The sequence below is a fragment of the Siniperca chuatsi genome, linkage group LG21 (genome assembly GCF_020085105.1).
Source record: "Siniperca chuatsi isolate FFG_IHB_CAS linkage group LG21, ASM2008510v1, whole genome shotgun sequence".
Lineage (NCBI taxonomy): Eukaryota > Metazoa > Chordata > Actinopteri > Centrarchiformes > Sinipercidae > Siniperca > Siniperca chuatsi.
Genome location: NC_058062.1, coordinates 14,273,825 through 14,300,751, shown reverse-complemented (window position 1 = coordinate 14,300,751; position 26,927 = coordinate 14,273,825). Strand labels below are relative to the sequence as shown.

The following is a 26,927-nucleotide window of genomic DNA, read 5'->3' as shown; positions in this document are numbered from 1 at the left end:
TGTGTCTTATTTTGCGATGCATGCTTGTGTGCAGAAAACTCTCATTAGCTGTACATCTGTGCATGGCTCAAAGTTTAGTTTGAACACAAATACAGAGTTCCAGCATTTCTGAAAATCCCAGAGTGACAAATATCTTACAGAGCGGGCACACAAATCACTGACTAATCCAATCCATCCATCCAGTCACTAACACAGTGTTTAAACAGCATGAACACAAACACATTTATATGATAAAATGTCCCCTTTTCCTCTGTTAAACATACATGAAGACACCGCATCTGCTTCAGCATCCTTTCAGCCACATGTCCGCAGGAGGAATGATGATACTGACCTTGGTGGCAAGGCTGTTGATCTCGGCTGCCTTGCTCTTATCGTATAATAACCATTCCTCTCACAGTACTCTCAGACACACAGGATGCTTATTTTTCATGCTTTCAGTTACTTTGCCGACCCTGTGTGCTCCCTCAGTGTCAAAAGCTCAGACATCAAGATAGTTTGTTTTCAGACCATTCACTGAAACATGCTCGGCCATGTCCCCCCATCTGTCGCGTAGCCTCTTGTCTTTTGTCTTTTGTTCAGAGTAAAGTAATAAACTATAGTTTGTTGCTTGATCCGAGGCAGGATGGGCTTACTTTCAGCCAGTGGGAACAGGAAGTTCACATTCATAAATAGTAAGCAGCTTCTATAAATAGAGCCTGCATGGATTTATCCCTTTCCTGACGAAAGTCACATGATCTGCTAATGTCAGTAGAGTGCAGGGCTTAATCACACCAGCAAGAGTGTGTGTGTGCGCACATGCTGTGTGAGTTAGTTGAAGGGAGGGTGGGTTCATCTCTTGGGTAGGAAACGTTGGCTGGTGGTGATTTCGTTAGCAGCGGTGGAATGATCTAGATAATACACTTATCCACGGCCCCTCTGGGGGAAGGCGAGCCACCGACATCTGATTAGATTCCACAAAGATAAAAGGATCATGACGAGTCACATGTCTAGTTTATTACTGGGTGACTTTGGGAGTCTATCCCATGAATCAACATCAGATAATAAAGTGATGACTTTCTGTGTTTAATCTCCTGTCAAGAAGAACTGATTTGTTTATTGCACTTGTGTTTAAATTTCCACATGTGCTCAATGCAGATCACATCTTGTTCTTCATTTTTCTTCTCAGTGCTGTTAATATTTTTTTCTGTTGATGGTAGGAGCATTGAGGAATGTGGTAGTATGAATTTAGGAGAGACCTAAAATACCCGGGGTGGACGGACAGCTAGCCTGGCTCTGTCCAAAGTATCAAAATCAACCTACCAGCTCCTCTAAAGCTCACTAACTCGTTGTGTCTCGCTTGTTTAATCTCTACAAAAACCAAAGTGTAAAAACAACACTGTGGTTTTATTAGCTGTCACTTTCTGTCACTTTCTGCTGGCAGTAGCTTAATGTTTAGCGTACATTTATGAAAGCGGTATTGATCTTCTCATCTAATTCTGGGAAACAATGCAAATAAGCATATTTCCCAAAATGTACAACTATTCCTTTAAAGGACTAATATGTCACATTTAGGAGGAGCTATTGGCAGAAATGGAATGTAATATTTATAAGTATGTTTTCATTATTGTATAATCACTTGAAAATAAGAATCGTTGTGTTTTCATTACCTTAGAATGACCCGTTTTTATCTACAGAAGGAGCAGGGTTTTTCCAGATTTCGCTGCCACCGTAGTTTCTCCTACATGCTTACAAGGGGAGGGTCAGGCGAGCGGTATTCAAATGGTTGCAATCTGCAATTTCACCACTAGACGCCACTAAAACCTACACAGTGGACCTTTAAGAGAATTAACTCAACACAATGTTGAGTGCATTTTCTCCACAGACAGACAACTACATACAGGGAAATTGAAAAGATACAGCTCCATTTTTTTCCAAAACACAATATTCAAGGCTCTTTAATGACCTTGAAACTGAGAGGTGACCCAACAGGGTCACACATTTCCCTGTACATTTTGTTACAGGCAAAAAATAGAGAGACAGAAAAAAGGCCATTTTACAGTCAACATCTTTATTTGTTGCAGTGGAACACAGATGTTTTAGAGAAAATAATAAAGTACCTTCAGTGATGCACAATGAGAGATTTGTAGCTGCAGAGCTTTACTGCTTGTTGCAAGACAGACAGAACAACTGGGCTGTGTTACATTTGCAGTCCACACAGGTGCTAGAAAGCATGTTTTAAAGAGATTGTAGGAGAAATTGAAGCTGTCTCCTCTGTTGCAGGCAGAAAATTATAATTTACAGCCTATGTTCCAGATTCATTATAGTTTCTTCTGCAAAAATCCTAGATATTGTTATAAATGTAAATGGTCTCTGTAGGAATACATTATATCACCCTTGGAAATATAGAACAAAGTGTGGCAGCTTTGTTATCTGAGCATGAAGAAGTGTCAGATTCACGATTTTCTACTATGCCTGAAAATTCAGTGAATTGCTTAACAGAATAAAGATGAATGAACATCTTCATCTAGCATCCATAGGCACTTTGATCTTCAGAGAGGTGGCATTACAAACTGTCAAACAGCAGCTGTTTCCTCTCCTGTGCTGATTAATTTGTTCATCCCTCCCTCACGTCATCTCTGTCTTAACTCTTTTTATTCTCCTTCCCCCAAAACAACTTTTAAGTGAAAAGGTAGAGCAGCGATGTTTAACCTCCTCTCCTAAAGAAAAAATGTGTGCTGTCAATCCCCCTAAAATGAGTGAATAATACTGTACCAATGATCATCTGATAATAATAATGAACAATGTAATTTTAGAGAACGCAACATATTGTCTTGAATAACCAAACAGAGACGAAACACAAGAGAACTTCTCTGTCTAATTTAAAAATGGCTGCCAGACAGAACCAGAGATGGGAACAGAATATAACATTTTTGATGCATAATTTTATAAAGGCAGTGATACAGACTGAAGGGGGTTTGTGGGTCTCACTAATAGTCTGTGACATCCAAGAAAACAGCCATTTTCAAATGCCTCGGAGAGCCTCGCCTTCTGCACAGGCTTTATCAGGCTTTAATTACTAAGCCAAAGGACTCTAGACTTAATTCTGAAACTTGTTTTTCTCACAGTCTTTACAGCTCTCGTTCTTCAGGGCTCCATGGGGACTCAATGTGTGAGAGAGGGTGCTAGGAGCAGAATGACACTCTAATTCTACCCTCTTCCCCACACCCATCTCCTCCACCCTCCGCAGATCTGTGCATGTATCCAGTGACACTCAAATATGCTCACTCTGATTTGATTTTAATTATGGGCTATCCACACACACTTTAACACAACCTTGGGCGATGCTGGGAAAGCCAGATGATTCTCAGCACTGAGAGAAGAGCGAATGGATGCGAAAGAAAGCTTTAATAAAAAATGTGTCAATTATTCACTGTCACTCTATCCAGTCATGTGTAATGGATAAATGGACAAGCTGGCAACATTGGTCATTTGTTGTTGGTGATGTACTGTTATCATTACATCTGCAGCAGCTGCTGAGATCATTTCTTCACAAACCCTCCAGGATTTCGTTGGCTGGAAATCTCCCTTTAAACTCCACCGCAGCAGGAGAAAAACTCAATAACTGTAACAAATCTACTCGTCAGACCCCCCCCCCCCCCACACACACACACTCATTGTTTATCCTGTTGAATCATACCACTGTCAAAGAGACAGATGATATCTGGAACACACAAAGATGATGCTTTTCAGTTCAATTCCCCTCTCAGTTAGGTTTCATTAGTTCCATGCAACACCTTGTGAAAGATAATTTGTCTTATGCACAATATTCAACAAACCTGGGGAGAATGGTTGCAATTAAAGCAGGGGGTATGATGTGGCAGCAGCAATCAGTTGTCATAAGCCCTTGTGCAAATTTCTTGTTGGGTGTCACAAGCAGACACACACCCTCCTCTTCCTCCAACACACAGGCTTGTTCTGCTGCAATAATAATATGATGGAGGTTGAATAGGTTTGGGACTCAGGCCTTTTGTGCAGTTCCACGCCTTGCACCAACGTAGCAGCTGCAGTCGTGGAAGTAATATCCTTAAGAGCTGTCTAGTTGTGGCAAAAATGAAAATCAGAAATACTTCAGATGTATAATCTATCTCTTTCTTCTTGCACCTGAGCGTAGAAAATATTTTAAAGGGGAACCACGTGTTGCCCGTTGTCATTAAATCTGCAATAGCCGTTTGTTCTTAAGACTTTTGAAAAGAATCTACAATGCGTTTTACACAAACTAATGTATTTATCATTTATTTAAACGCAAGTTGAAATGTTTTCTTGAATAATTAATTTGTAATTAACATTTGAGAACATCAGGATGTACAGTGAATGCTATAGTAGCAATGCAGTGAAAATTAGAAGTACAGAATATGCTAAAAATATCACACATATTTCACATTGTTGTTTGTCGGAGGCCTCAGTTTGTTGTTCTATTAAAAAACAGGAGCCCCCTGGTGCATCACGACTAACACAATGGCAGTAGCATCAACACAAAGCGTTATGGAGAATGAAGAAGGCTCACAGTGTCCTACATTGTAGCTGCTCCCATTATCCGCATGGGCAAATTTTTTCATTTCCACCTGGATGTCTGCCAATCCAGAGGATTTCTACGCTGTTGACAACATTGCATTGCCCAGATGAGAGGACGTATCCTTCCATGTGTATTTTGGCTAGTCCTACAAATGATATGGCTTTACCAACTGGACAAACGCCTACATGGCCAGAAATGTCAAAATAGTGAGCTATGTTAATCTCCATCAAAGATTAAAGTATGGTTTCCTTATTAGGAAAAATCAATGAAGAATGGTGCATGACCATGGCAGGGTTACACTCCACTTTGACTTAATCTCTAATGCAGTGCAATGATATTTCAATCAAACATGCTTCAACTGATCAAAGAGCTGTTTAGTTATTCTGTCATATTATTGAGTTGCCGCTTTTATTGCCACACCTCTGGAACTTGTTCACTCTTTTATTGGGTGCAAAAGGACATTCAGCCACATGGCAAAAACTTCAATGGGTACTGCACACAAAGGTGACTTTAAAACAATGATAGCAAACACTTTTTTCTTTTTCTTGTGTCTCTCATTGTCTGTGCTGCTAGTGCTTTAAAAGCTGAAATATAGTTTGAATTGTCCACAGGCAAAAGCACATATGGTTCTCACAAAAGGCCATTCACCATATAAACAAAGCATTTCTATAAGTACTTCTGCTTTTTTTTACATAATGTGCTGCTAATGGACAAAAATCATGAGCAGAAAAAAAGCAAGAAAAATACAATTTCTACAGGAAAGACGCCTCTTGATTTTACATGGAAAGATTGTTAACAAAAACACTCAAAAAGAGGAACAATCACAACATGTTGGTGACATATCCAACAAGTCCTTATAATGTTGAGTGTGCACCCTCACTTTTATAACAATCTGCGCTGTCCAGTAACCTACTGCATCATATCTGCATTTTTCTATTCTATATTCAACTGCATTTTTTAAGATCGTGGACATTGTGTTTTAATGGCTTTTGTACTAGTGTCTACTCAGTAAGGAAATTCCATAAGGATAAGAAAAAAAAAAGAAACTCTGGAGGTTAATGTCTTTGTTGCCTCTTTTACATTGTTTCCTTATGAGGCTCCAGCACCAGGCTTTATAACAGTATTTTGCTGTTTATCAAAAACAAACAGCATTGAAACAAATGTCCACCACAACATTAAGGACTAACATTAATTAAGTTGCAAAAAGCGTAAATGTTATTCACTAAGCGGTGCCAAAATTGATTCCCACCATTTTTAAAAATATATAACATCCATGGATCAAAACTATTCTTCTTGTTCATTGAGAGGCAATTAAGACCAGAGTCCATTCATAGTGTCCATAGAGTGCTGCTCTCATTTGACATCCCGTCTACATCTGAAAATCTTATCGATTATGACACACTTAGCTGTGAGAAACACCAGCAAACCAGTGGCTGCTCACCGCCACACTCATTCATGAACACAGATAATTACTACCCAGATGAGGAATTAAGGATCGTCCTTGAAGGTCAAGCCCAGTCCCTGCCCTCACTGGGCACTCGGCTGCACAGCTCTGTCGATACGCCAGTCCTGGGCAGCTGTCAGCCCATCCATAAAGCTGTTTGGGATATGGCAGCTGCTCAAGGGGCAGAGAGGTATTAAACATAGATTTACAAGAATGAAAATGACCTCCCTCCCTCATAATCTCTGGTCTTTTTACACGCAAGACAAGCCATACGTGCATGAACATACACACACACACACACACACACACAAACACACACACACACACACTTATGTAATATCAGCACACTGCATTGGCTTATTTGGACGCACCACACACACTCTGTGTATTGACAGAAAGCATGCACTGCCACTTCTGAACTGACTTCCATTCACTGCTCGGGCTCATGCATAATATTAGATATTCTGCCACATTGGGATGTCTCAAAATAATCAACAGCTAGTGTTGATTTTTGCGAGTGTTCTGTTTGAACTCAGGAGCATCCACCTCATTTCATTACGCTTCTGGTTCGGTGCCTCATTGCTCTTTAAACAGCGACGGGGCTCACAGCATGTAGTACTCTACCATGTAACTCAGGAATAGTGTTCCACACAACACATCAAAGCCTGTTTGAGCTCACATTCACTACGATTACAGTGCAGCATTGTCAATATAAGGAATGCAACCAAAAAGATCTGTTTTCAAAGAGGAGTCAAATGAAAGCTGATTTACTGAAGAGAAAACACAGAATGTCATATCATTACAGTAGACTGATGCAACAGCATATCTTCTTCACATGAGCAGACTAATTCAAAGTCTCCTGTAACATCCTCAGGGTTCAAATTGAATGGACACATCAACATGTGAATCTGAGTGCAATAAACATTGAGTCTTTGCGACTACACAGTCAGAGCATAAATACGTAAAAATGTTGCACTGATACCCTTTCCTTTGGGATTTGACTGAAGCAACAAACAGTCCAAATACATAGCTCCTCGATCCCGGTGGCGATATTGGATTTCTTCACATCAGATCCTTTAGGAATCAAAAGCACGATCTTCACAGATCTCCAGAGCAGCTTTACTTGCACCACCAAACACTTCCACATTAGCATCAATCCAAGGAACCACGTTGCCCGGCATGTAAGCTGAGCAGTTGGCCAGACCCATGATGTCCACAGGCCGCAGTACTCGGTCCCACATGTTGAACTGGCTCAGCTCGCCCACAAAAGCCTGCGTGGCGTCAAAACGGCCTCCGACTATGTCCTTCATGGAGAAACAGAGGATGAATGTTTATAAGTTAACTTCTGAAGGAAATGTAAACAGACCTTAATTCAAATGAATCAATTCTGTTTGATTTTCATCTAACTGCCAAACGACTGAATATTTTTCAGTGTACTGCCACTTTAAAATATCTAAGTGTTGTGCAACCTCCAATATCATGCAACATGCAGCAATCTCACCTTGTGTGAATGACTGAAACATAAAACAACACAGCTCTCCTTTGGCTCCAAACTAGTGCAGTATGAGTTAATGGCTCTCTGTGGACATTATTCACACGTCACTGTACATTTCTGAAGCATATTCATGGTGCTGTCATGGAGCTAAACGCTAGAATAACCCGCTAACGCAGCTCCCAAGGGCGTAAAGGTGCAGTTTGGAGATAGATGAATGAGGTAACATTGAAAGGGCCATGATAGCGTGAGAAGAGGATCTCTGCCTCCTCTCCCCTGCTGGTCTGCGCCTCCGGCACAGACCTCAGAGGAGAATACACACAGGGATCTTACTGACACACAAGAAAAAACACACACTCGTGCACACACACACACACACACACACACACACACACACACACACACACACACACACACACACACACACACACACCTGTTCTTTACCACCTAAGCATCTCACCTGCTCCTGGCCCAGGATGATCACCCCTCCAGGTTTAATTGGGTGCCAGGGGGCCAGGTTGTCCCCTGTGCCTAGACGCTCGCCATCCTGGTAAGCCTCCCAGAAACCATCTCTGGTTGTCCAGGTGATGCAGATGTGGTGCCAGCGGCCGTCACTCACTGACAGAGGGAGCTGGGCCACCTGATCAGGAGATGAAGGCAAAGGGTGAGTAACATGAAGGCAGGGAAGCAGGCCAAAGATCAAGGAGCAGGGAGAAGGGGAGTATCAAGGAGGCAAGATGAGTCAAGAGAGGTTTGAGATTAATTGTGGCACGTTAGAAACAAGGACGGCAATTAGAAGGGTTAGGGCTTCAAAGAGACAGCCCTCTGCAGAGAATTCTCCAGATGAGCCGGTGTGACATATAAAATTTAGATTACCCAGGTGAAATCAAGGGATAGAACATCCTTCAAAGCAGTCGGGTAGCTAACAGCAAAACAGTGTCCTCTCATGCTTTTGTGCTTTGTTCATAGATCAAAGTAAAACAACTGGTTATTTTACCAACCAATGACATCATAGTCCTCCGAGGATACAGTGCAACACATGAGATTATGAGTATGTAACTCATTAGCCTTTTTCGCATGAGCCTACAGAATTACTTCACACTCCTATATTGTTGCAGATACAACTCCAGATACATTTAAACCTGAAAAAATGGGAAGAGTCACTGAAAATAATATACAAGTCACTTGCAATTACAGAGGCAACTGACCTGATTGAGGACGTCAAGTGACATCTTAATGCCACTGAGACTACAAGGAACACTGGCAGATTTATTATAAGTCTCTCTGCGTTGGGGTAGTCTGAAACTGTTTAAAGATTTAGGCTCTTAAAATCAAAAATAAATTCTTGTCAAATATTCTGCAGCACTTAACATATGACAGCCATGAGGATTTGCACACAAAGAGCTTCATATTAAAACACCACATCCACAGGGCATACACTACAATGAATACATGACTCATTCGTCTTCATTTAAATGACTATAAATGATCTCATTCCCAAAACATAAAAGGTACAATTTTACAGTTATTACATAGTAGAAATTATTATTTTCCTATAGGCCTTTTTCAAATTAGACTTTTGACTTGTCAAAGCAGGAAAAGCACAGATGTAACTTTGTTTTGTGTTTCACTGAGCCAACGATGAACAATACTAGGCCGCTGGTACTGGTAAAGTTATGCAGGCATGCTTCTCCTGCTATAAAGTCTGCTGTGAAAAAGGCCCATGATGTATTTTACTGATGGTTCAAAAGACATTTTGCTCTTTAGCTCCAAAATGCTGCAGATAAGGTTCTGCAAAAAATGTTTTAGAAGGTCATATGAGAAGAGAAGAAGTCAGTAAAGTATCTGCTTCTGACCAAGAGTGATAAAAGTTGTTGTAAAAAATGAGCTCACGTGCATGATGTCAAACAAAAACATGACCATAAGAATTTCGAATAGTATTAGGAAAATTCTGGAATAATCCAGAATAATCCGCATAGAATTGCTTGAAGTGTTTTTAAAATTTGGAAAACACCAGATTTATAAGCATCGGATTACACATGCACACATGCCAAAATAACTCATTTTGAATGTTGTACAAGACCAGTTGAATCCATTACAGATTAAACTCCTGGCAGCCACATTTGATTGGAAAATGGAGATGCCATGACCATGTTTTACTTGATTTGAACGTTGGAGAAAAAAATCACGAGATATCAATGATTTTCGGGAACAAACAGACTGACTATCCTGATGAAGTTGTGACTTTATAACACTAAAGATTCCCTCTCCGCATGGCCAACCACAGACAGAAAATGCAGACAACATTGCACTTATTAATATTGTCGAGGCAGCTTTCTGCTTCCCTCTCAGTATGCAGGCAAATGAACAGCATAAACAATGTGCCCCAGTGGACCCCGTTATCGCTGTGAATACGTTCAACACATGGATGTACTGTTGTTGCTGCACATATGGTAATCATATTCACAAGTCTTGTCGCACTCTCCTCCATCTCGCTCTCTTTTGCTCTGTTGCTTTCTTTCTCCATTTCCAGCATATTATAACTTCCTTTTTCCTGGCATCTTCTGATCGTTCGCTCTTTCCCCCTCTCTCTTCTCCGCACTCTGTCACCTTTAAAGCTCTGCAGCTTTTCTATTTCCTAACCCTTTTCCCTCTTTTTTTTCCCTCACACTCTCACCCCTTTCTCCCACCATCTTTCTCTCATCTGTCTGACTTGAACACATGTATAATGCATGGTGAAGGGAAAGCTGTGAGGAGACCTGCCTGTGCCAATAACGTCCAACATAAACAAGACAGTGGGGGGAAAGATCCTCTCCAGTGAGGCAACATTTTGCTAAAACATTCCTCCAAATCCAACATTACACTGCTGCAAAAGCAACTGTGCCATCAGGAAATCTAATATTACAGCTTACATTGATATAACAATTACAATTCTTTTCCTTCCAAGACAAAATTCCATAAAATATTCATGTATGTTTCTACCACTTTGTTTTGTGTTGTGTTAATTGAAACCCCGTAAGCTGACTGAAAGCTCACAGTATGTGACTGTGTAGCAACAATACAGTGTCTACAGAAAGCGAAGAAGACTAGGTCTTCAAATGAGCACACATGGCAGCATAAGTTCTCTAATGAATTACTGTTATTCTTGGGTGTGCGTGGAATGTGGGTCAATGATATTAAATGTTTATAAGGTGCAAAATTAAATATTCAGAGCTGATGGTCAGTGAATCTCCTCTCAGCTGTATCATAATTGCACTTACATGTACATACAGCAGCTATCTGCTTGTTTCACACCACAAAACAGACCAACATGAACATATTCATACGTTCTTTGCATTTAACTTGCATTTAACTACCATCATTACAGCCAACAGTGTTGCCAGGCAAATAATACATGATTCTGAGCTTCTGACTCAAGTACTCAAGTAGCTCTTCAGAAAATCAGGGCAGAGTGAAAGAATTAGAGTTGCTCTCCTTTCTATCAACAAATAATTAACGAACACTGTGAAGCAAGGCTCCAGTTTCTCATTATGGACCTACCTTGTCATTAACTAGTAGCTCAATCGGGTTGTTCCCCCATTCGATGAGGACTATCTCGTTGGCCTGGCCGGGCACGCCGTAAGAGAAAGGGGTTCCTATGCCGGGACTGGCGCTGGACATGAGCCACATGCACACAGTGAAGGCATACATTTCTGGGAGGCTCTTCTTGATGCGTCCATACAGGTAGTTAGTACGAAGAGGGAGGGACACCTTGAAATCCTCGGGTGACTTGAAGGCATTATTACCTGTTGATGGATAATGAGTACATATGGTCAAAAAGTTTGAATGTGTTATGACTTGATCAAGAAAGTCTTCTTTTGTTTCTTCTTCTTCTTCTGATGATGATGATGATGATGCTGAAGATTGTAGCAGGAATTGTCTGACTGACGGTGACACAAATAGATACATGGAACGGCGATTACATTACATTGCAAGGCTGAAGGTGTGGATCACTTGTAAGAAGCATTTTGGCTCTTGCAAAGTAAACATAAAGGAAAGGAAAAATGGACTAGACTACTAAAAATGCTGATAACGTTGGCCAGGTTCTTCTAATATCACATCACTGAGATAACAGGTGATTTTTAGTTGTGTGGGCTAGTACGTGTAAGTCATTTTGTCACCAGTCCGTCATCTGCAAGAGGAAAAACCAATGTGCCATATGCAGTCCCAGGTCACAACAAAACTAAGAGTCTACAGCCGTGCTAGCAGCTCTGTGAGGCTGTAGCTACTTAGGCACAGCAGTGCTTTGATCTAAATGCTCACATCAGCATGCTAACATGCTCACAATAATAATGCTAGCATGTTGATATTTTTCAGGTATAATGTTTACCATGTTCACCATTTTAGTTTAGTGTGTCAGAATGCTAACTTTTGCTAATTAGCACTAAAAACAAAGTACAACTGGGGCTGATTGGAATGTCATCAGTTTTGCAGGTATTTGGTCATAAACTGAAGTATTGGACAAATTCGAATTTTGACCTGATGATGGCGATAGACTAAAGGTCAGGGGATAAAAGTTATGACAATTCATCTTCTGAGGAACAGGAATGTCTGTACCAAATTTCACGGCAATCCATCCATGCCGAGATATTTTAATAAAAAACAAAAATGTCAAGACAGGGCATCACCAAAGTCATTAGAATTGGCCCTCTAGGGAACTTTAATATATCTGGCAAATGTCACAGCAATCCATTCAATAGTCAGTGGTGGACCGACCAAAAAACAGACAGACCAACATTGCCATCCCTGCAGCCATGCTGCTAGCATAGCTAAAAATACAAAACCTACTATGTTTATTATTTTCAGGCTTCCATGTTAGTGCATTAGCTCACTAGCTTCACATCAAGAAAGAAAGACAGACCCAGAGAGAAGCTTAGTGAAAATTTAAAGGAAAATGAAAATAAAACAGGAGAAAAGGAGTTGCAAAACCCACTCACACATATGCTTCTTTGCAGTGGGTTTGCACCAAGGAAACATGTTGCATACTTTAATGGGATTGAACCACAGTGTTCAGTAGAGTATTTGAGGCTTTGCTACTGTTAAAACCACCATTTCTCTGGCTATGTGGTGCAGCCGCAACACTGAATGAAAGGTTTACAATATAGGCTCGTGTTGGAAGCAGGGTGTGTCCATGCAGAACCAGTCAAACCACTCTGACCCACAACAAAACACAAAGGAAGAGAAAGAAAGAATATCATGTAAATAAAAAATGTTTTTCAGAGTGAATGGTCTCCTGCCACTACCTCTGAGCTCCTCATTCATAAGCTCAAGCTTCTGAGGATCGTGGGGTGCTGGACTTCATCCCAGTATTCCTTCTTGTAAGTCCAGAGCAGGGAGAAGAGTAGGGAAAAGCCTCACATTTCCAGCTGACAAAACAACACCACAAACCGAAGCCTCAAAAGTCACTGTAGAATTGAATCAACACCTCTCTGGCATCGTCATGATGTAAATTGAACTTAATAATGCTCACAAAGGTAGTGTTTATTATGGAACTATTGTGTTGACTCATTATATTGTATTGGTGGGTGTGCTGTTGTGCTCACCTACTTTAAATCTGAGGAATTAACTTTGATTAAACCTTGTATCCTCAAACAGCCACTGACTGAATCGACTGAGCCTGAGGGGACATGGGCCTACAGGAAGTGTCCAGTGAGCGGTGAGATAATCTTTTAAAATAATTTCCCTTTGGGCAGAGATATATTTGCGTTGCTTTGACGTCTACCATCAAAGTGATACCCTGGAGTGTGGACATTCCCCCTAATATTTCTTAAACTAATTAAGCATTCACTGTTGCTTTCCAAGCCTTATTTTCAAGACCAGGAGCTTCTCCGAGAATGGCTCTGAGAAAAAACTATGTTGTGAGGTTTTTACTTGCATCATCAGAAATTTGCACAGGGATTGACTAATTAGTGTTAAATCTGGCACGCACAAAAAAACAACAAAAAGTCTGGCATTAAATCTGGCCAACATTTTTCACAGCACCCATTGTATCACTTACTTTTCTCAAGCTCGGTGATCCTCTCCAGGAGGGAATTGAGAGTGCTCTCGGTGCGTTGGCGGTGGGCTGCTGTTTCATTGTAGAGCTGGCTCTTCTCCTCCTCCAGCTCAGCCACCTTCCGGAGGAGCTGGGTCTCCAGCGCCCCCAGACGCTGCCGCAGCAGCTCCCGCAGCTCTGGTGGCAGTGGAGTCAGTGCCGAGACACCCCCAGCTGACACATTTGTGCTGGGGAGACGCAAACTCTGCTGCTGGGAGGCAGAGTGGGAAAGATTGCAGGGAACAGCAGAAAGGAGGATAGATAGATAGATAGATAGATAGATAGATAGATAGATAGATAGATAGATAGATAGATAGATAGATAGATAGATAGATAGATAGATAGATAGATAGATAGATAGATAGATAGATAGATAGATAGATAGTGTAGGGGCAGAAGGAAGTGACACATATGAACAATGACACAGACATTTAATCCAGTTAATCCTGTGCACTCAAACAGGCATTCATTCCCCATAAAGACCCAGATTTGCAGTAGATGATCTTATCTACCTTTTAGGTTTGATATCCTTTTAGCACCATTGTTTTGATACAGCAATATCAAAATGAAGACTGTGTGTCCCTGTGGCAGACTTTGATTGGTGACCTGCCAAACACCCATGGCTGGGTCGGGTATTAAAGGTAGGTGCCATGTGTGACGTCACCCAGCGTTCACACCAGGCATGATCGCGAATGTTTTACAGGCCCACGCTTATAGGTGGTGCTTTCACTATGCAGCAGAAATGCCCTCAGATGTTCATTTCTAAAGCTGTGTTGATGTTGGCCTGCTGGTTCACTTTGTGACACATTCACAGAGTTTGATTTATCTGTGAATATATATATATATATTTATATGTGAATAGCTCAAATGAAAGATTGTCTGGTAATCTGGCACTGAAGCAATTGCAAGGTCCAGAATGCAATTGTAGAGATAATGCAGATGGCTTTGATTAGTGAGACAGGTCCAGCTCCAGGGAGCCATATGCCATCAGCAATACCAGTCTTGCAATAATCATTATGTTAAGCAGATCAATAGATATGTGAGTAAAATACAATATAATATGTATCCTCACAGCCGCAGTATATCCTTGATTTGATCAGGGTATTAAAGCTTCCAATCAAGGAGAGAGGGAGAGTGGGGGAATGGAGAGATGGATGGATCAGCAATGCAGCATACTGTATATAGAAATAACCTTGAATTTAACAGTATTATGATTGTTTATCAGGGCTGTCAGATGGTGAAGAAATGTACTACACTGTTGATATGACATAAGAGCTAAAACCCTGGCTTATATCATACTTCCACTCTTCTATAGTTCTTAGGTGATCTATTGGTGACCTCAGTATCAGCTGTGATCTCTGAGCCTTGTGGAATGAATGCACACAGCAGAGGTGAGGTCTCCTGAGACTGAACAGAGGGCTGGCTGAGCTGCAAAGCTCTCAGGTCAACAGGAATATGAACCACTAAACCATTAAGCATTTGATTCAAATGAAAATTTCAGTGCTCAGATGCAGGTGAAATCTGGGAATGAATTTCATCAGCTGCTATGAATAATTAGTCACATGACTGCAAAGAAAACATATGGAACACACACGTGCGCGCGCGCGCACACACACACACAGTATAAATTATTCATGGTTGCATTTCAAATCCCTGCACCACATGCATGGTTACACCTTTGACAAGATTTTTTGTTGCTCATATCTTATTGATGACTCCTATGCAGCGGGTTTCACCATCACAGTTATCTCTTGATGATTAAAAACGTATTGATGTGACATGCCGATTATGTGACCCTTTGATCTCACGATTCTGCTGAGAGGTCTCCTGCAGAGTATTATCAGACGTGTATGCCATGCTCTGCAGAAAGGCATATTACTGGTGAAATGCTGAAAGACATTGCTGAGGCGCGTGCAGCTCTGATAACAAAACATATACTGCAGTTGGCTATGTTGATGGGCAATAATATAAGTAATTAATAATGCTGGGATGTTTACGCAGGAGCTGCATGTTTGTGCCATTTTACCTCCAAGTTCTCCAGCCGACCCTTGAGACTCTGCATGGTCTTGCCCAGTTGGTCTATGGTCTCGCTGGGGTCCCGGGGCAGGTCCCCCATGGTGTTCTTGCCGTACTCCTTCCGTCTGGAGCCCTGACCCCGGGACTTGCCCTGCGACGACTCTTCGGCTGCCGCCTCGCAGCGCGCCAGCTTGGAGTTGAGCTCCTTGATGGTCCCCTGCTGGCTCACGATGGTCTCCTTCTGCTGTAGGATGGTCTCCCGGAGCTGGATGATGGTGTTCCGCAGCTCGTCTTCCATAAGGCTGCTGCTCTGGACACGGTTCCCCGTAGGACCGTACCCGCAGCCCGGCTCTGCGCCCGGGGGAATAGCGTTACAAACGAAGCGGCTACCTGTAGCATCCTGGCTTCGCACCGTGCGTCCACTGACCAGGTACAAAAGTCCAACCACTAAAGTCAGCATCCCGACTAGATACACAAATTCCAAGTATTTAAGGAAAACAAAGGCTCCTATTACTGACTGAACGTGTGAGGTCTCCCGTAAAATAATCAAACTTATTTCAATAACAACTCATTAATTCAAGTGGTTGCGGACATGTTTCTAGACTGCCAAAGTGTAATAAAAAGACCAAACTTAGTTTATAGTGCAAACATGGAAAAAACAAACGACAATCCGCAGTGAAAAAAAAAATCATAAAATCATACATCCAACAACCACATGGTCGGTCCTGTTAGAAAAATAAACCAATAAATCTAACTTCTTACTTTCAGGTGGGAAGTCGGTAGATTAAAATCAGATGCTCCTTTACTGGGGAAATAAAAAGTTGTACTGATTTGTTATCTTGGTGGAAAAAAAGAAAATCCACAGAAGGATGCAGAGAAGTCAGTTTTGCTTGTCTCGCCTCTCCGGTTGGTTGGATTGTCAGTGAGTGGTGCTGAAAAGACGGCGACGCTGCTCAGCCGGATTATTATGGGGAGGTGCGCACTGACGCTGCCGCTCATCATCTGTGCGCTCCGGTTATTCAGCTTCAGCCTACGTCATCACTGAATCCCAGTGGATCCAAGTCATGCTATGAGTTTGTCTCATTGACTTTTTACGACCTACTTAAATGGCTGAAGCTTAACGTCAAACAAACAAACAAACAAACAAAAAACACATTAAGAGTTAGTACTCCAAAAGGGTTTTCAGTTGCTGCCTGTTTTTATACTGTATGTGTGGTAGTGGCCTCTTAAGGACTGTATGAGCTCTGTATAGCTGCTGTGAATGATGTGACCCTTGTGAATGTATAAGCACCAAACCATCTATGATTTCACAATGTGATATTCTGAGTAATGATGGATAACTTCACATCTGTCTGGATCCTGCATTGGGGAGATGTTGCACTCTCTATGCCCCACAGAGTCTGAATCTGCTTGAAGTAAATGTCTTTTTTGGTCTAAGGTCAAACTTGAAGTATTAGTAAATCCACAGTTCAAATGGGAAGTTCGATGTTGCGACTAAAATTAAAACCAGTTCCCCACATTGCCATCTCTCATTCACTGATCTGTGCATAATAAAACGACTTTCATTTTATACACAGCATGCTCTGTTGCATTGGTGAAACTTTACACTTGACTCTTGAAATGACAGGATTTGTGCCTTGTCTTTGATAGAATATGACTTTGATCCACATTGCTGAGCAGATTAATCAATTATTCAAATTAGAGACACAAGTCAGACCATATAGAACCCACTTCATGCTGTGAAAATATGATGGTCATGCTGAATAAAGTCATACATTGGCTCTAGTTTGCTATTTGAATTTCCTGCTTATAAATAATATAAAGCATACAAATAAGTGTTAATTCTACAGTCAGTGTACTCTGCGTTATGGAGGTCAGGCCCAGGTTGCTCTCATTTAAGAATAGCACCTTTCTTTTTCTTAGTTATTTTACGTTTCTATTTTCTGTTTTTTTGAAACTGCTCATGTAGACCCAGTCAGTAACAGATTTTCCTTCTGTAGGGCTGATAGAGCACATTAGGCTGCTGATGTGCGGACGCAGTGCTGTAGTAATTATTTTTATTTGAAATGACCACTTTGTTCATTGAGGATTATGAAGCCAGCAAAGGCTTACTTGTTCAATTGCGGCTCAATTTGTGTGTGCAAGTATAATTCTTGCAACTTGGGCCAAATAGCACTACGAATAATCCTTGGTGTTTGCTTTAATCTGGCTGGTAGGAGGTTATTCTATAACCATTAGGTAACAGTTTTACATAAACAGCAAGTGAAAAAATGGCATGCCCAATTTGTGATTCTGTCTGTTTTAATTTCTCAAAGTGTTGGTTTCAGTCCAAGTGGGACAAATGTATCCATCCATCCATCCATTGAGAGCGGCACAGTATCTAAAAACTTTACTATGAGACAAACATTTTCTAATATTCAAATCCAATCCCTCCTGACACAAATCTCACCCCGATATCCTATTTCATGTGGAAACATGTCAAACCTTCGAAGAAAACTATGATCTCAAAGCTTTTTCAGGATGGGATTTCTTCTCAAAATAACCCAAAGAGAGAGAGAACAATATTTGAAAAAAAAAATTCTTTCAGCACCCAAGTACACAGCAGTGCTATGCTTTTGCGTGTGCAACGTGATTTTGATGTTATCGTTTCTATATATTTAGAAATCTGCAGGCAAACACTCGTCAGTAGCAGATGAAGCCATTAGCCTCTTTCCCAGTGACAGACAGTGAAAAGTATCACAGCAGGTTTTGTTTGGGGCTCCCTTCATGTTTTGTCAAACTAAGACAAGGGAGCAGGCGTTTGTCAGATACCTGCTAAGAATTGTAGAATATGAAAAACTTCAAAGCCAGACGTTGGCTCAGTTCAGATTATGAATCGAGCTCAGCAACGCTGTTATCGAGCACTGAGACATCTTTTTTTCCAAAACTGCCTCATCAGTCTTTATTTCCTGATGATGTTTCCCTTAAAAGCTGAAGCAGTGGGACAGTGATAGCTCATGCAGGATGCCCTCTTAACGTGCTGTGCAGTGTTACGATGCCCCCCGCCACAGCCGTCATCTCCTATCTGTTGGCAGGGCCTGAGAGCTAAATGTCAGCCGGCATTAATGCACACTCAGCGTACAATGGGCACACAGTGACTGACAGGGAACGGCCGGTGAAGTCACTGCAAAGGAAGGCAGTTTCTAATATGACAGGTTCCCCTGGGAGAAGGGACAGACAATCACCATGGCAACCTTTTCTCCTCCCTGATCCTCCCCCCAACACGGTAAGTGAGGAGCTGGCAGAGGTGAAGTGGGAGTACTGAAGACTGAGCAGAGATGACAACTTTCACTTCAAAGTTGATGGGATAAAGTTATTTCCCTTTCATGTTGCAACTGGTGAGCGCCTCGGTGAAGTAACTTTACTTTTTTAAGCGCCTTCAGCGAGGGTTAAGAAGTCAGCAGGGATTGAACTCTTATCCTAAGTTGAGTTTCCCATCTAAAGTAATACATTTCAGAGATAGGTTGCTTTGCTTGGCACTTTACACAAGGCAATCAGAACTTTTGTCCATACAAACAGAGGCACTGATTTACACTGAGCTTCCAGAAAAATAAAAATAGAAACACTGCTGTATGCTGTGATGGAAAGCAATACATTGTATTGTGAGCGAAAATATTAGAAATTCCTCTCAATAAAAACAACAAACCCACAAACTACAGCCTCAAAATGACCAGAATTGGAATAAAACTCTCTGACACAGTGTCAACAACAATTTAAAAAAAATGATGTTTCTTAAGAGGAGTATCTATCACACAACCGTTGTGTAAAATGGCATTTTTCTTTATTTTAACTTGTAGATATGCATCACTAATCTGCACTCACACTGTAAATAGAATAGGTGGCGAGATAGGTACTACAAGCCCCTACTTCATCAGACAGCATAGGCAAATTCAAAGAATATATGATTAGATGAATGTACAACTGCCAGATATAGTATGGAAATATATATCAGAGCACAAATTTACAATAAAATTTTAAATTAATTCACATACCTACATAAGATTTCAAAATAATGTAATGGCACCATCCGGGCCTTCGCAGCTCTCATCACCAGCTGTTACTAACAGTGACTAATTGATGCTTTTGGATGAATTAACAACTTTAAGGGTCATGGTCAATACTTCACACGTCTGACATCTTACTAACAAGCATGTTTCACTACCCACAGATCTTCCTGTGTGCACGTTCTTACGCACCATTGTGGTATTTCACTACTGTGGAGTTCCACCTCTTGTGCGATGTGAGTGCAGTGGATGCTGAACACTCAGAGCCTCTGACTGGAGCCACACTCACCCCGCATGACACAGTCCCACTGCCATTTGATCACTCAGCTAGTCACAGCGTCCAGAACAGTGAGCATGTCTTCCTGTGTTCTCATCCCTACATGTGTGCCACCTGCTGCTGGCTACCTGCTCAGCAGCGATATGTGGCCAACGGTCCTGTGAATCAGACTCCGTCAGAGCTGCCAGTGGCCTGAACAACTCCCACACAAGCAAAGATGGCACACACCCATTTTACACACAGCCACATACTATACACATGAACACATGCATTTGAAAGCAAGCAAGACTGACACAAATGAGATGGAAGCACATAATAAATGTGAAATAAATCTGTGAGTCAGATTCTGTAAAACAGGTTAGCACACATTTATGGACAATGTGTATGCACAAACACACACACACACACACACACACACACACACACAGCAAAAGAGCAAAATAACAAACAAAATATCAAACAAAAGCATGATAGAAATACACACACAAACACTTACTCACTTTCCCAAATGCACTGACACATCCAGACTGAGCAAAATAAATTTAAAAAGTGTCAGACTTGCTCGCATTCAAAGTCCATCCAAAAGTTCCATCATAACAGTGTGTAATGATGTGGACTTTCAGGAGTTAATTCTTGGACATTATTAGTATACATTATTATGAATCAAAAGCCAACACATTTTAGAAAATTCTAATATACAAAAGCTCTGAATACTAATTATGATAACTGGGGTTCTTGAAATTGAAACAGCAAATGCACCATCTAAACATTGTATATTTCCATTATGCTTTGAAGACATTTTACTGAAGTGCTCAGAAACTCAACATTACTGACAGAAAGAAAGCTCATGGCTCGGTATTACCACATTGTATTAAAAGATAGTGTAATAGTGAACATACTGTTTGAAGTTAACATGGAATACATACAGTATCAAGCATAGCGTAATACGGTCATAGAAGGAGGAAAAACTACCAGTCCTGACATTAAAGGAATAGACATAAAGAAACTGACAACTGAGTGGTGTTGCTACACTCACATGACACACTCTACTTGCTGTGATACAGTATATCCAACACACCCTGTGCAATAAAGCGGCCTATTTAAACTGTCAATTCCCTGCTCACTTTTTTTCTCCATTGCAAACTCTACTGTATCACTGCTCAGGTAACATTTCATAAGCAAACTCGCCTGCCAACAGTAATGTCGCTTCAGGACAACTTTGTGGGGGAATAATCGTGTTTGTGACACACTTCCCGCAGCTGCTGCCACTATTCAGCGACTCCATCCGTTCCTCATATCAGCTGTCGGCATCCAACACCACTTCAAGCCAGAAGAATACCGTGAGCTGGCATTTTGGCTTTGTTCAGTCCGTGTTTGTGTGCTGCTGGCTGCTTTATTGGTCTGCTGCAGATCTGCTTGTAGGCGATGTCTTGGCATCTGCTGGCTGCTAATCTCTGCTCTTATGCTGCTGCTGTCTACCTATGTATGTGCACTGGTATTAATTGTAAATGCATTACTCATTTATAGTGCCTGAGCTTATCATTGATTGTTGTTTGGCACTGTGCTTTATGGTGCTTTTACTTTTGAGTGTTATGGGCTGAATTGGTTTTGCAGCAGACTTTACAACTTAGGTTGTTTTAGGGTAATATTGTATATTGGCTTCTTGTAAACATACATTTCAGAGTGAAATAGTCTACTTTATACTTCACTACATCTATTTAACAGCTATAGTTGCTAGTTACTTTGATTTTAGATACAAATATGATATGATAAAATTGTAAAATATGATGCATTGTTATAGATTAAAGGCCCTGCATACCCACACAAGTGTTTTCAGTTATGTGGCTGATTAGAGCTGCTTAAGTTGGAGTTGTGCATATGCTGGGATACATATGTAAAGTATTTTGTAAATTGTTCTCCTGCAATACTTACAAGAGAGCCCTGGAATTTAAGAAATTATTATTGTTTTCTTGTTGCAGAAGATAATAACTTGAGCACACAAATCTTATTATCTGCAAATAAGATTTTTTTTTAAATTAACTTTCGGGACCTTCGGAGCTACGTAACTGAACATTCTGATGGGTCATTTTGCATAATCAGTACTTTTATTTTTGATACTTTATGTACATTTTGCTGGTAAGACTTCTGTTCCTTTACCAGAGTAGAATTTCTAATGGAGGACTTTTACTTCCAGGGAGGGGCTGCATGATTCCATAATAGTTTGATCTCAAGTGGATCTGGGTTTTGATTTATCCAACAGATCCAATTTAAACAACAAAATATGGCGCGTGTAACCCCACTCTAGTACAACACATAAGCACTTTCTGATCTGGTGCCCATTTCGGCAGGACGACATCATGTGTCAGTGCCTTAAAAAAAAAAGTTGCAAATATAAATATAAAACCGTTTTCTGATCTGACTGCTATGGTTAAGGTTAAGGCACAAAAACAACTTGCTTAGGGTTAAGGAAAGATCGTGGTTTGGGTTAAAATTACTATTTTGTTAAGGTAAGTGGACCTTCGTCATCATGTTTACAATAATAACCACTTGGTTAAGGTTCTGAAACGATTATGGTCATGATTAAAGAAACTATCACTGATTGTCGATAGGAAACGTACTGGGTATTTCCTGAAATGACTGATTCTTCCGTTTGTTTTGGGAAAGCATCACGTATAGTCTCAATTTATTAGTATCTCATGTACTAGCTAGAATTTTCCGTGCGTCTGTGAGATGCACATTCTGTAGAAAGCACTTACTCGATAGTATATTCACCTCATAGTCTGAGTTGCTTAGCAGGGGAACGGCCACGTGGTGGCTTGTGCTGCTGACTCCACATAATGTCTGGCATCAGGCTCTGTATCAAATGCAGTTTTGGGGAGAGTTTATTGTCACGCCCCAATCTCCTTTAAGGCAGTAGAACTTGACTTAAGGATAAAACTCTGTGGTGTTTTTGCTCTTTTTGAGGTAAGGTTTTGTAACAGAGACATGTTCCCAACTCATGATTAGCCTTGTGAAATGAATTGGCGGAGGAGGATACGGCATAGAAAACAAACACGGTAATCTTTGCCCCCTCTAATTGCAGTTCTGCGTGACACATCCAAGTGAAATTAGATTATAATTATTTTTCCACATGAACATCATTATTGGCTTTTTATGCAGCTATCACGCTGGATGTAGGACAGCTGCTTTCCAAAAAAAAGGTCTGATTGACTTTGTTCAAAAGCCCGCCAATTCCTTTGAAGTCGAGAGTGGCGTTGAACAGGCAGTCAAAAGAATCATCCAGTTCAAATTGAAAAGAACTTAATCTCTATCTGTCTTGGGAACGTTATCACACTCTTGAAGCACTCACTTTTAAAGAAGTGGGTAAGAACACGGGAAGGAGAGGTTATTGGAGACATGTCGGCTTCTCTTGAGCTTTGTGATGACTTGAGCATTGACACGGGGCCATATGATACAAGACAGTGGCGTGAGATGTTGGCTGAAGTGGCAGACTGCATTGGAACGTTTACTTTTTCACTCAGACCTATATGTATGCACTTTGCCGTAAGTTTTCTCCCAACCACTTGCACGCCTCTGCGGTTTTTACCTGTCATCAGGTAAACCATTATGAACACGCCTCAAGGTTAGCAGTCATTCTTAACAGATTCATTCTTTACATGCTTAAGAGCTCAGTCATTGTTCTGAGCAATTTGTTTCATTGCTCTCAAGGCTGTGAGCATTGCATCATGTGGAAGGGCAATAAGGTCCAATTCACAGTCTATGGCCTATAACACACAGCTCTTAATGACTTGTCCACAAATAAAAACAAACAGAGTGGCTCACAGGTTGCCATTATGTAATTCACATGCTGCCATAGGGAATGACCGCCCACAAACACCACATGGTCTGCCATCAGCGCCTGGCCGTAAGACTGGGAGTGAGTCAACGTTTGTGTGGTTGTGTGTGTGTGTGTGTGTGTTAGCACATGTGTATCCGTGTGTGCATGTGTGTATGCTTTGCTGTAAAAGTTCTTATAGATAACTGCAAAAAAAAAATCTGAAGGAAATCAATTAAATAGCTCTTACTCGCTGCGATTGAGATGCTCAGAATGCAGTTAGTCCTCCAGTGACCCTCCTCACCATACCTCAATTGTTGAGAGCAATATAAAATACACTCAGCTCTCACAGACAGGCCCCTTAGCACAATAATGGTGGATATTATTAACTGCTGAGAGAGTTTTATCTCTTTCTATATTTTAATAACTGGCCAGTGTTTGGAGGGCAATACGAGGAATGCGCTGCACAGCCTCAAGAGAACTGCTGGCCTCGTATTTCAGCTGTGTGATCAGAAAAACAAGCTCCCACTTTAAATTAAGCAACTGAAAATCAATTAACCTCAAAAGTGAAGCAGTCCATCCAACGAGACAGATTTTGGTGAGATGATGTAGTATGCCTCATTTGAAGGTGACATAGGTACTGTTTGAGAGTTAGAGTGTTTCTGGTGTGTTGTGTACTTTATTTTCTTACACGAATCATCAGATACTACTTGATTTGCTGTATGAAGATTATTTATTGCAGACTCCTGATTCTTTAAAATTAAATTAATTCATTAAAACAGTTAGGGTAATTTGTACAATTTATTGGTGTGAAGGAAAGGCTTTCAGAACAGATTCAGAGTAAAGACTTTGAAGGTTATACACAGTTACACACGATATAAATCTCAGATAAAAGTTGAGCCAGCTGCCTCCAGGACAGCCTGGAAATACTCTGTAGGAAACGTTGAGCCTCAAAGCAACATAAATAACCACTGCAGACAGAGGGCACTACAATGTTGGTTCACTTGTTTGTCCATACTGATAACTGAGACGCCAATGTTCAGATTCTGATGGAGCCTGACACCATGATGTGAATCACCACTGTTATTACTGCAGACTCAAACAAGAAGCACATTAGCCCTGATTTGCTCAGATGTTAACAGCATCTTCAGTGAGGGGCCTTGTTTTTTAAGCGCTCGAGTTATGATCTCAAATCTGCAGGTGCTGACGATGGAAATTAGGGATGTTGATTCTCACGTTTTTCACAGATCGAGTAGTCGTGATCTGTAATATACTCGATTCCACATTGAGTAATCGCACATCAAAATCATTTAATGTATCAACCAGAATATTAGACTTTGGTCACCGAGTGTGCTTCTGTTTCACTCATCGGGAATTAATTTCAGTAAAACACATCACACGACCAGTCAGAAGCTCCTGTGGGTTTAACTGTGCTTCCTAAACACTTTTAAGGCCGACTAACTCTAAAAGACCCACTATAAATTGACTTGAAGCCCTAGCCAAGCAACAATAAGGCTACAAACAACCCATAATGCAATACTCTCTACAGCAAACACTCTTTCCATTCAAATAGAATGTCTGATGTTATGGATAATACAACCCCAACTTTTTCAAATAAATGTCATCTTACATATGTGCCAATACGTTTTTTTTAGAATGCACTGCATTTTTTTCATATGTCCACGTGCTCACGATACATACATACAAAAGTAAAAAAGACCATATAGGGGAAAAAAGATTGATCAGGTATGTGTCGGATTAGTAATTGGAATTAGTAAGTATATTCGTACCCATCCCTACTGGAAATCTGTACATTTTCTTTAATGGAGTCAAATGACTAAATGGTGTAATCCACTGTTTGTTTCGTGGTTCAAACAAGTGTATGCATACATGCCAATATTGATCTGAAAGACCAAAACATAAAACTATATCACTTCTTAAGCCACGTTAGAAACATGGACGATGATTCTAGTATTTCTTGAAATTCATACAGAGTGCAAAACTTTTAATAGCTGGTTTGAGGCTATAATTTTACAGTTTCTTTTAAGACACTGTTGTTACAGGTCTGTTGAGTGTAGCCTAATGATGTTTCTGTGGCTGAAGTCCTGCTAAACTTTCTTTTGGCTGAAGAATGTTAACTACTCAGCTGGCAATCAAATCAAATGGTTAATGGGTAAGACACAAAATCACATCAAATTAATTGTCAGTTCTGATTTTCTGATGAGATGAGAAGCATGCTCCATAACAACACTTCTTTAATTATCTGTCATTTGTCATTGCTGAAGGAATTAAGTTGGAGAAAAAAGAAAAGTCTAGGAAGAACGTCTTGGAAGAACTACAATGTGCTTTGTTTAATACTTGAGTTTGATACACATGTATCTTTACACACATAACATAATTTGATATACATACACATCACACATGTAGGATCACACATTATATAGATTTGTCGGCCAATCTAGTAATCAATCAAAGTTTGAGGTTACCTTTGACGTATGTCTTTCATTTTCGAGGAAATATGGGAGTGAATTTAACAAAGATCAATATTTCATGCATTATTAGTGAGTTCCCTTCACAAGTTAATATTTTCTGGGGAGGATATAAGGAAGGTATAGTGTCAATATGGCTTCAGATTCAGTGTAATCCATGAGGAAATATAGGTAATATGAGGGCAATAACCAATGCAGTAAACATTTATAGACAATGATATGGAAGCCTGAGGTCAGACCCTGCTTAAAATTCTGAGCCGAGTTCTGGGACCCACCCCAAATAACTGACTGCTCAACGGGATCTCAAAAGGTCTGTGGCTGTCTCATAATATCCTAACTGCGGGTGCTGTCTGCCAACTGTGGCCGTTTTTGATTAGAAGCAGGCCACAGGAGACAGAACGCGCCAAGGTCCAGCTGCAGCAGGTTGCGGCTGGGCTCGGGATTCGGAGAATCCTGGGGACTGAGCTAAGGGGGGTTCAGGCTTGGCATCATCCACACCCAGGGGACATGGGAGATAGAGATAGAACCTTCTGGATGTGTAAGGTTGCCAGATGTTGTCTGGACCAAATGTAAAGCTGTCTGGCCCAGCAGGCACTAGCGGAGAGAAAGGCAACAGCCGTGCCTTTGTCATGGCATCCAGTGGGCTTCACTTGTTGGACTCTGAGTTTATGAGGTTTGGTTTTGCTCACCACAGGGCTGAATTACTTTGGGAATGTTTATTTCTCTA

General features: G+C 40.9%; 1 protein-coding gene across 2 annotated transcripts; it reads right to left on the bottom strand.

Annotated features, from left to right (window-relative positions):
- Positions 1 to 4,975: 4,975 nt before the first annotated feature.
- Positions 4,976 to 16,553, bottom strand: nptx2a (neuronal pentraxin 2a). 2 transcript variants are annotated; one of them, XM_044181045.1, is made up of 5 exons: positions 15,588 to 16,553; positions 13,526 to 13,772; positions 11,029 to 11,273; positions 7,949 to 8,128; positions 4,976 to 7,300 (listed from the first exon to the last, which is right to left on the bottom strand). In XM_044181045.1, exons 1-5 carry the CDS (start codon positions 16,035 to 16,037, stop codon positions 7,073 to 7,075), a joined length of 1,350 nt encoding a protein of 449 aa, XP_044036980.1. In that variant the 5' UTR covers positions 16,038 to 16,553; the 3' UTR covers positions 4,976 to 7,072. The 2 variants fall into 2 exon arrangements, with proteins under 2 accessions (XP_044036980.1, XP_044036981.1); XM_044181046.1 differs by having other exon boundaries at positions 13,526 to 13,769; positions 15,588 to 16,552.
- Positions 16,554 to 26,927: the final 10,374 nt, after the last annotated feature.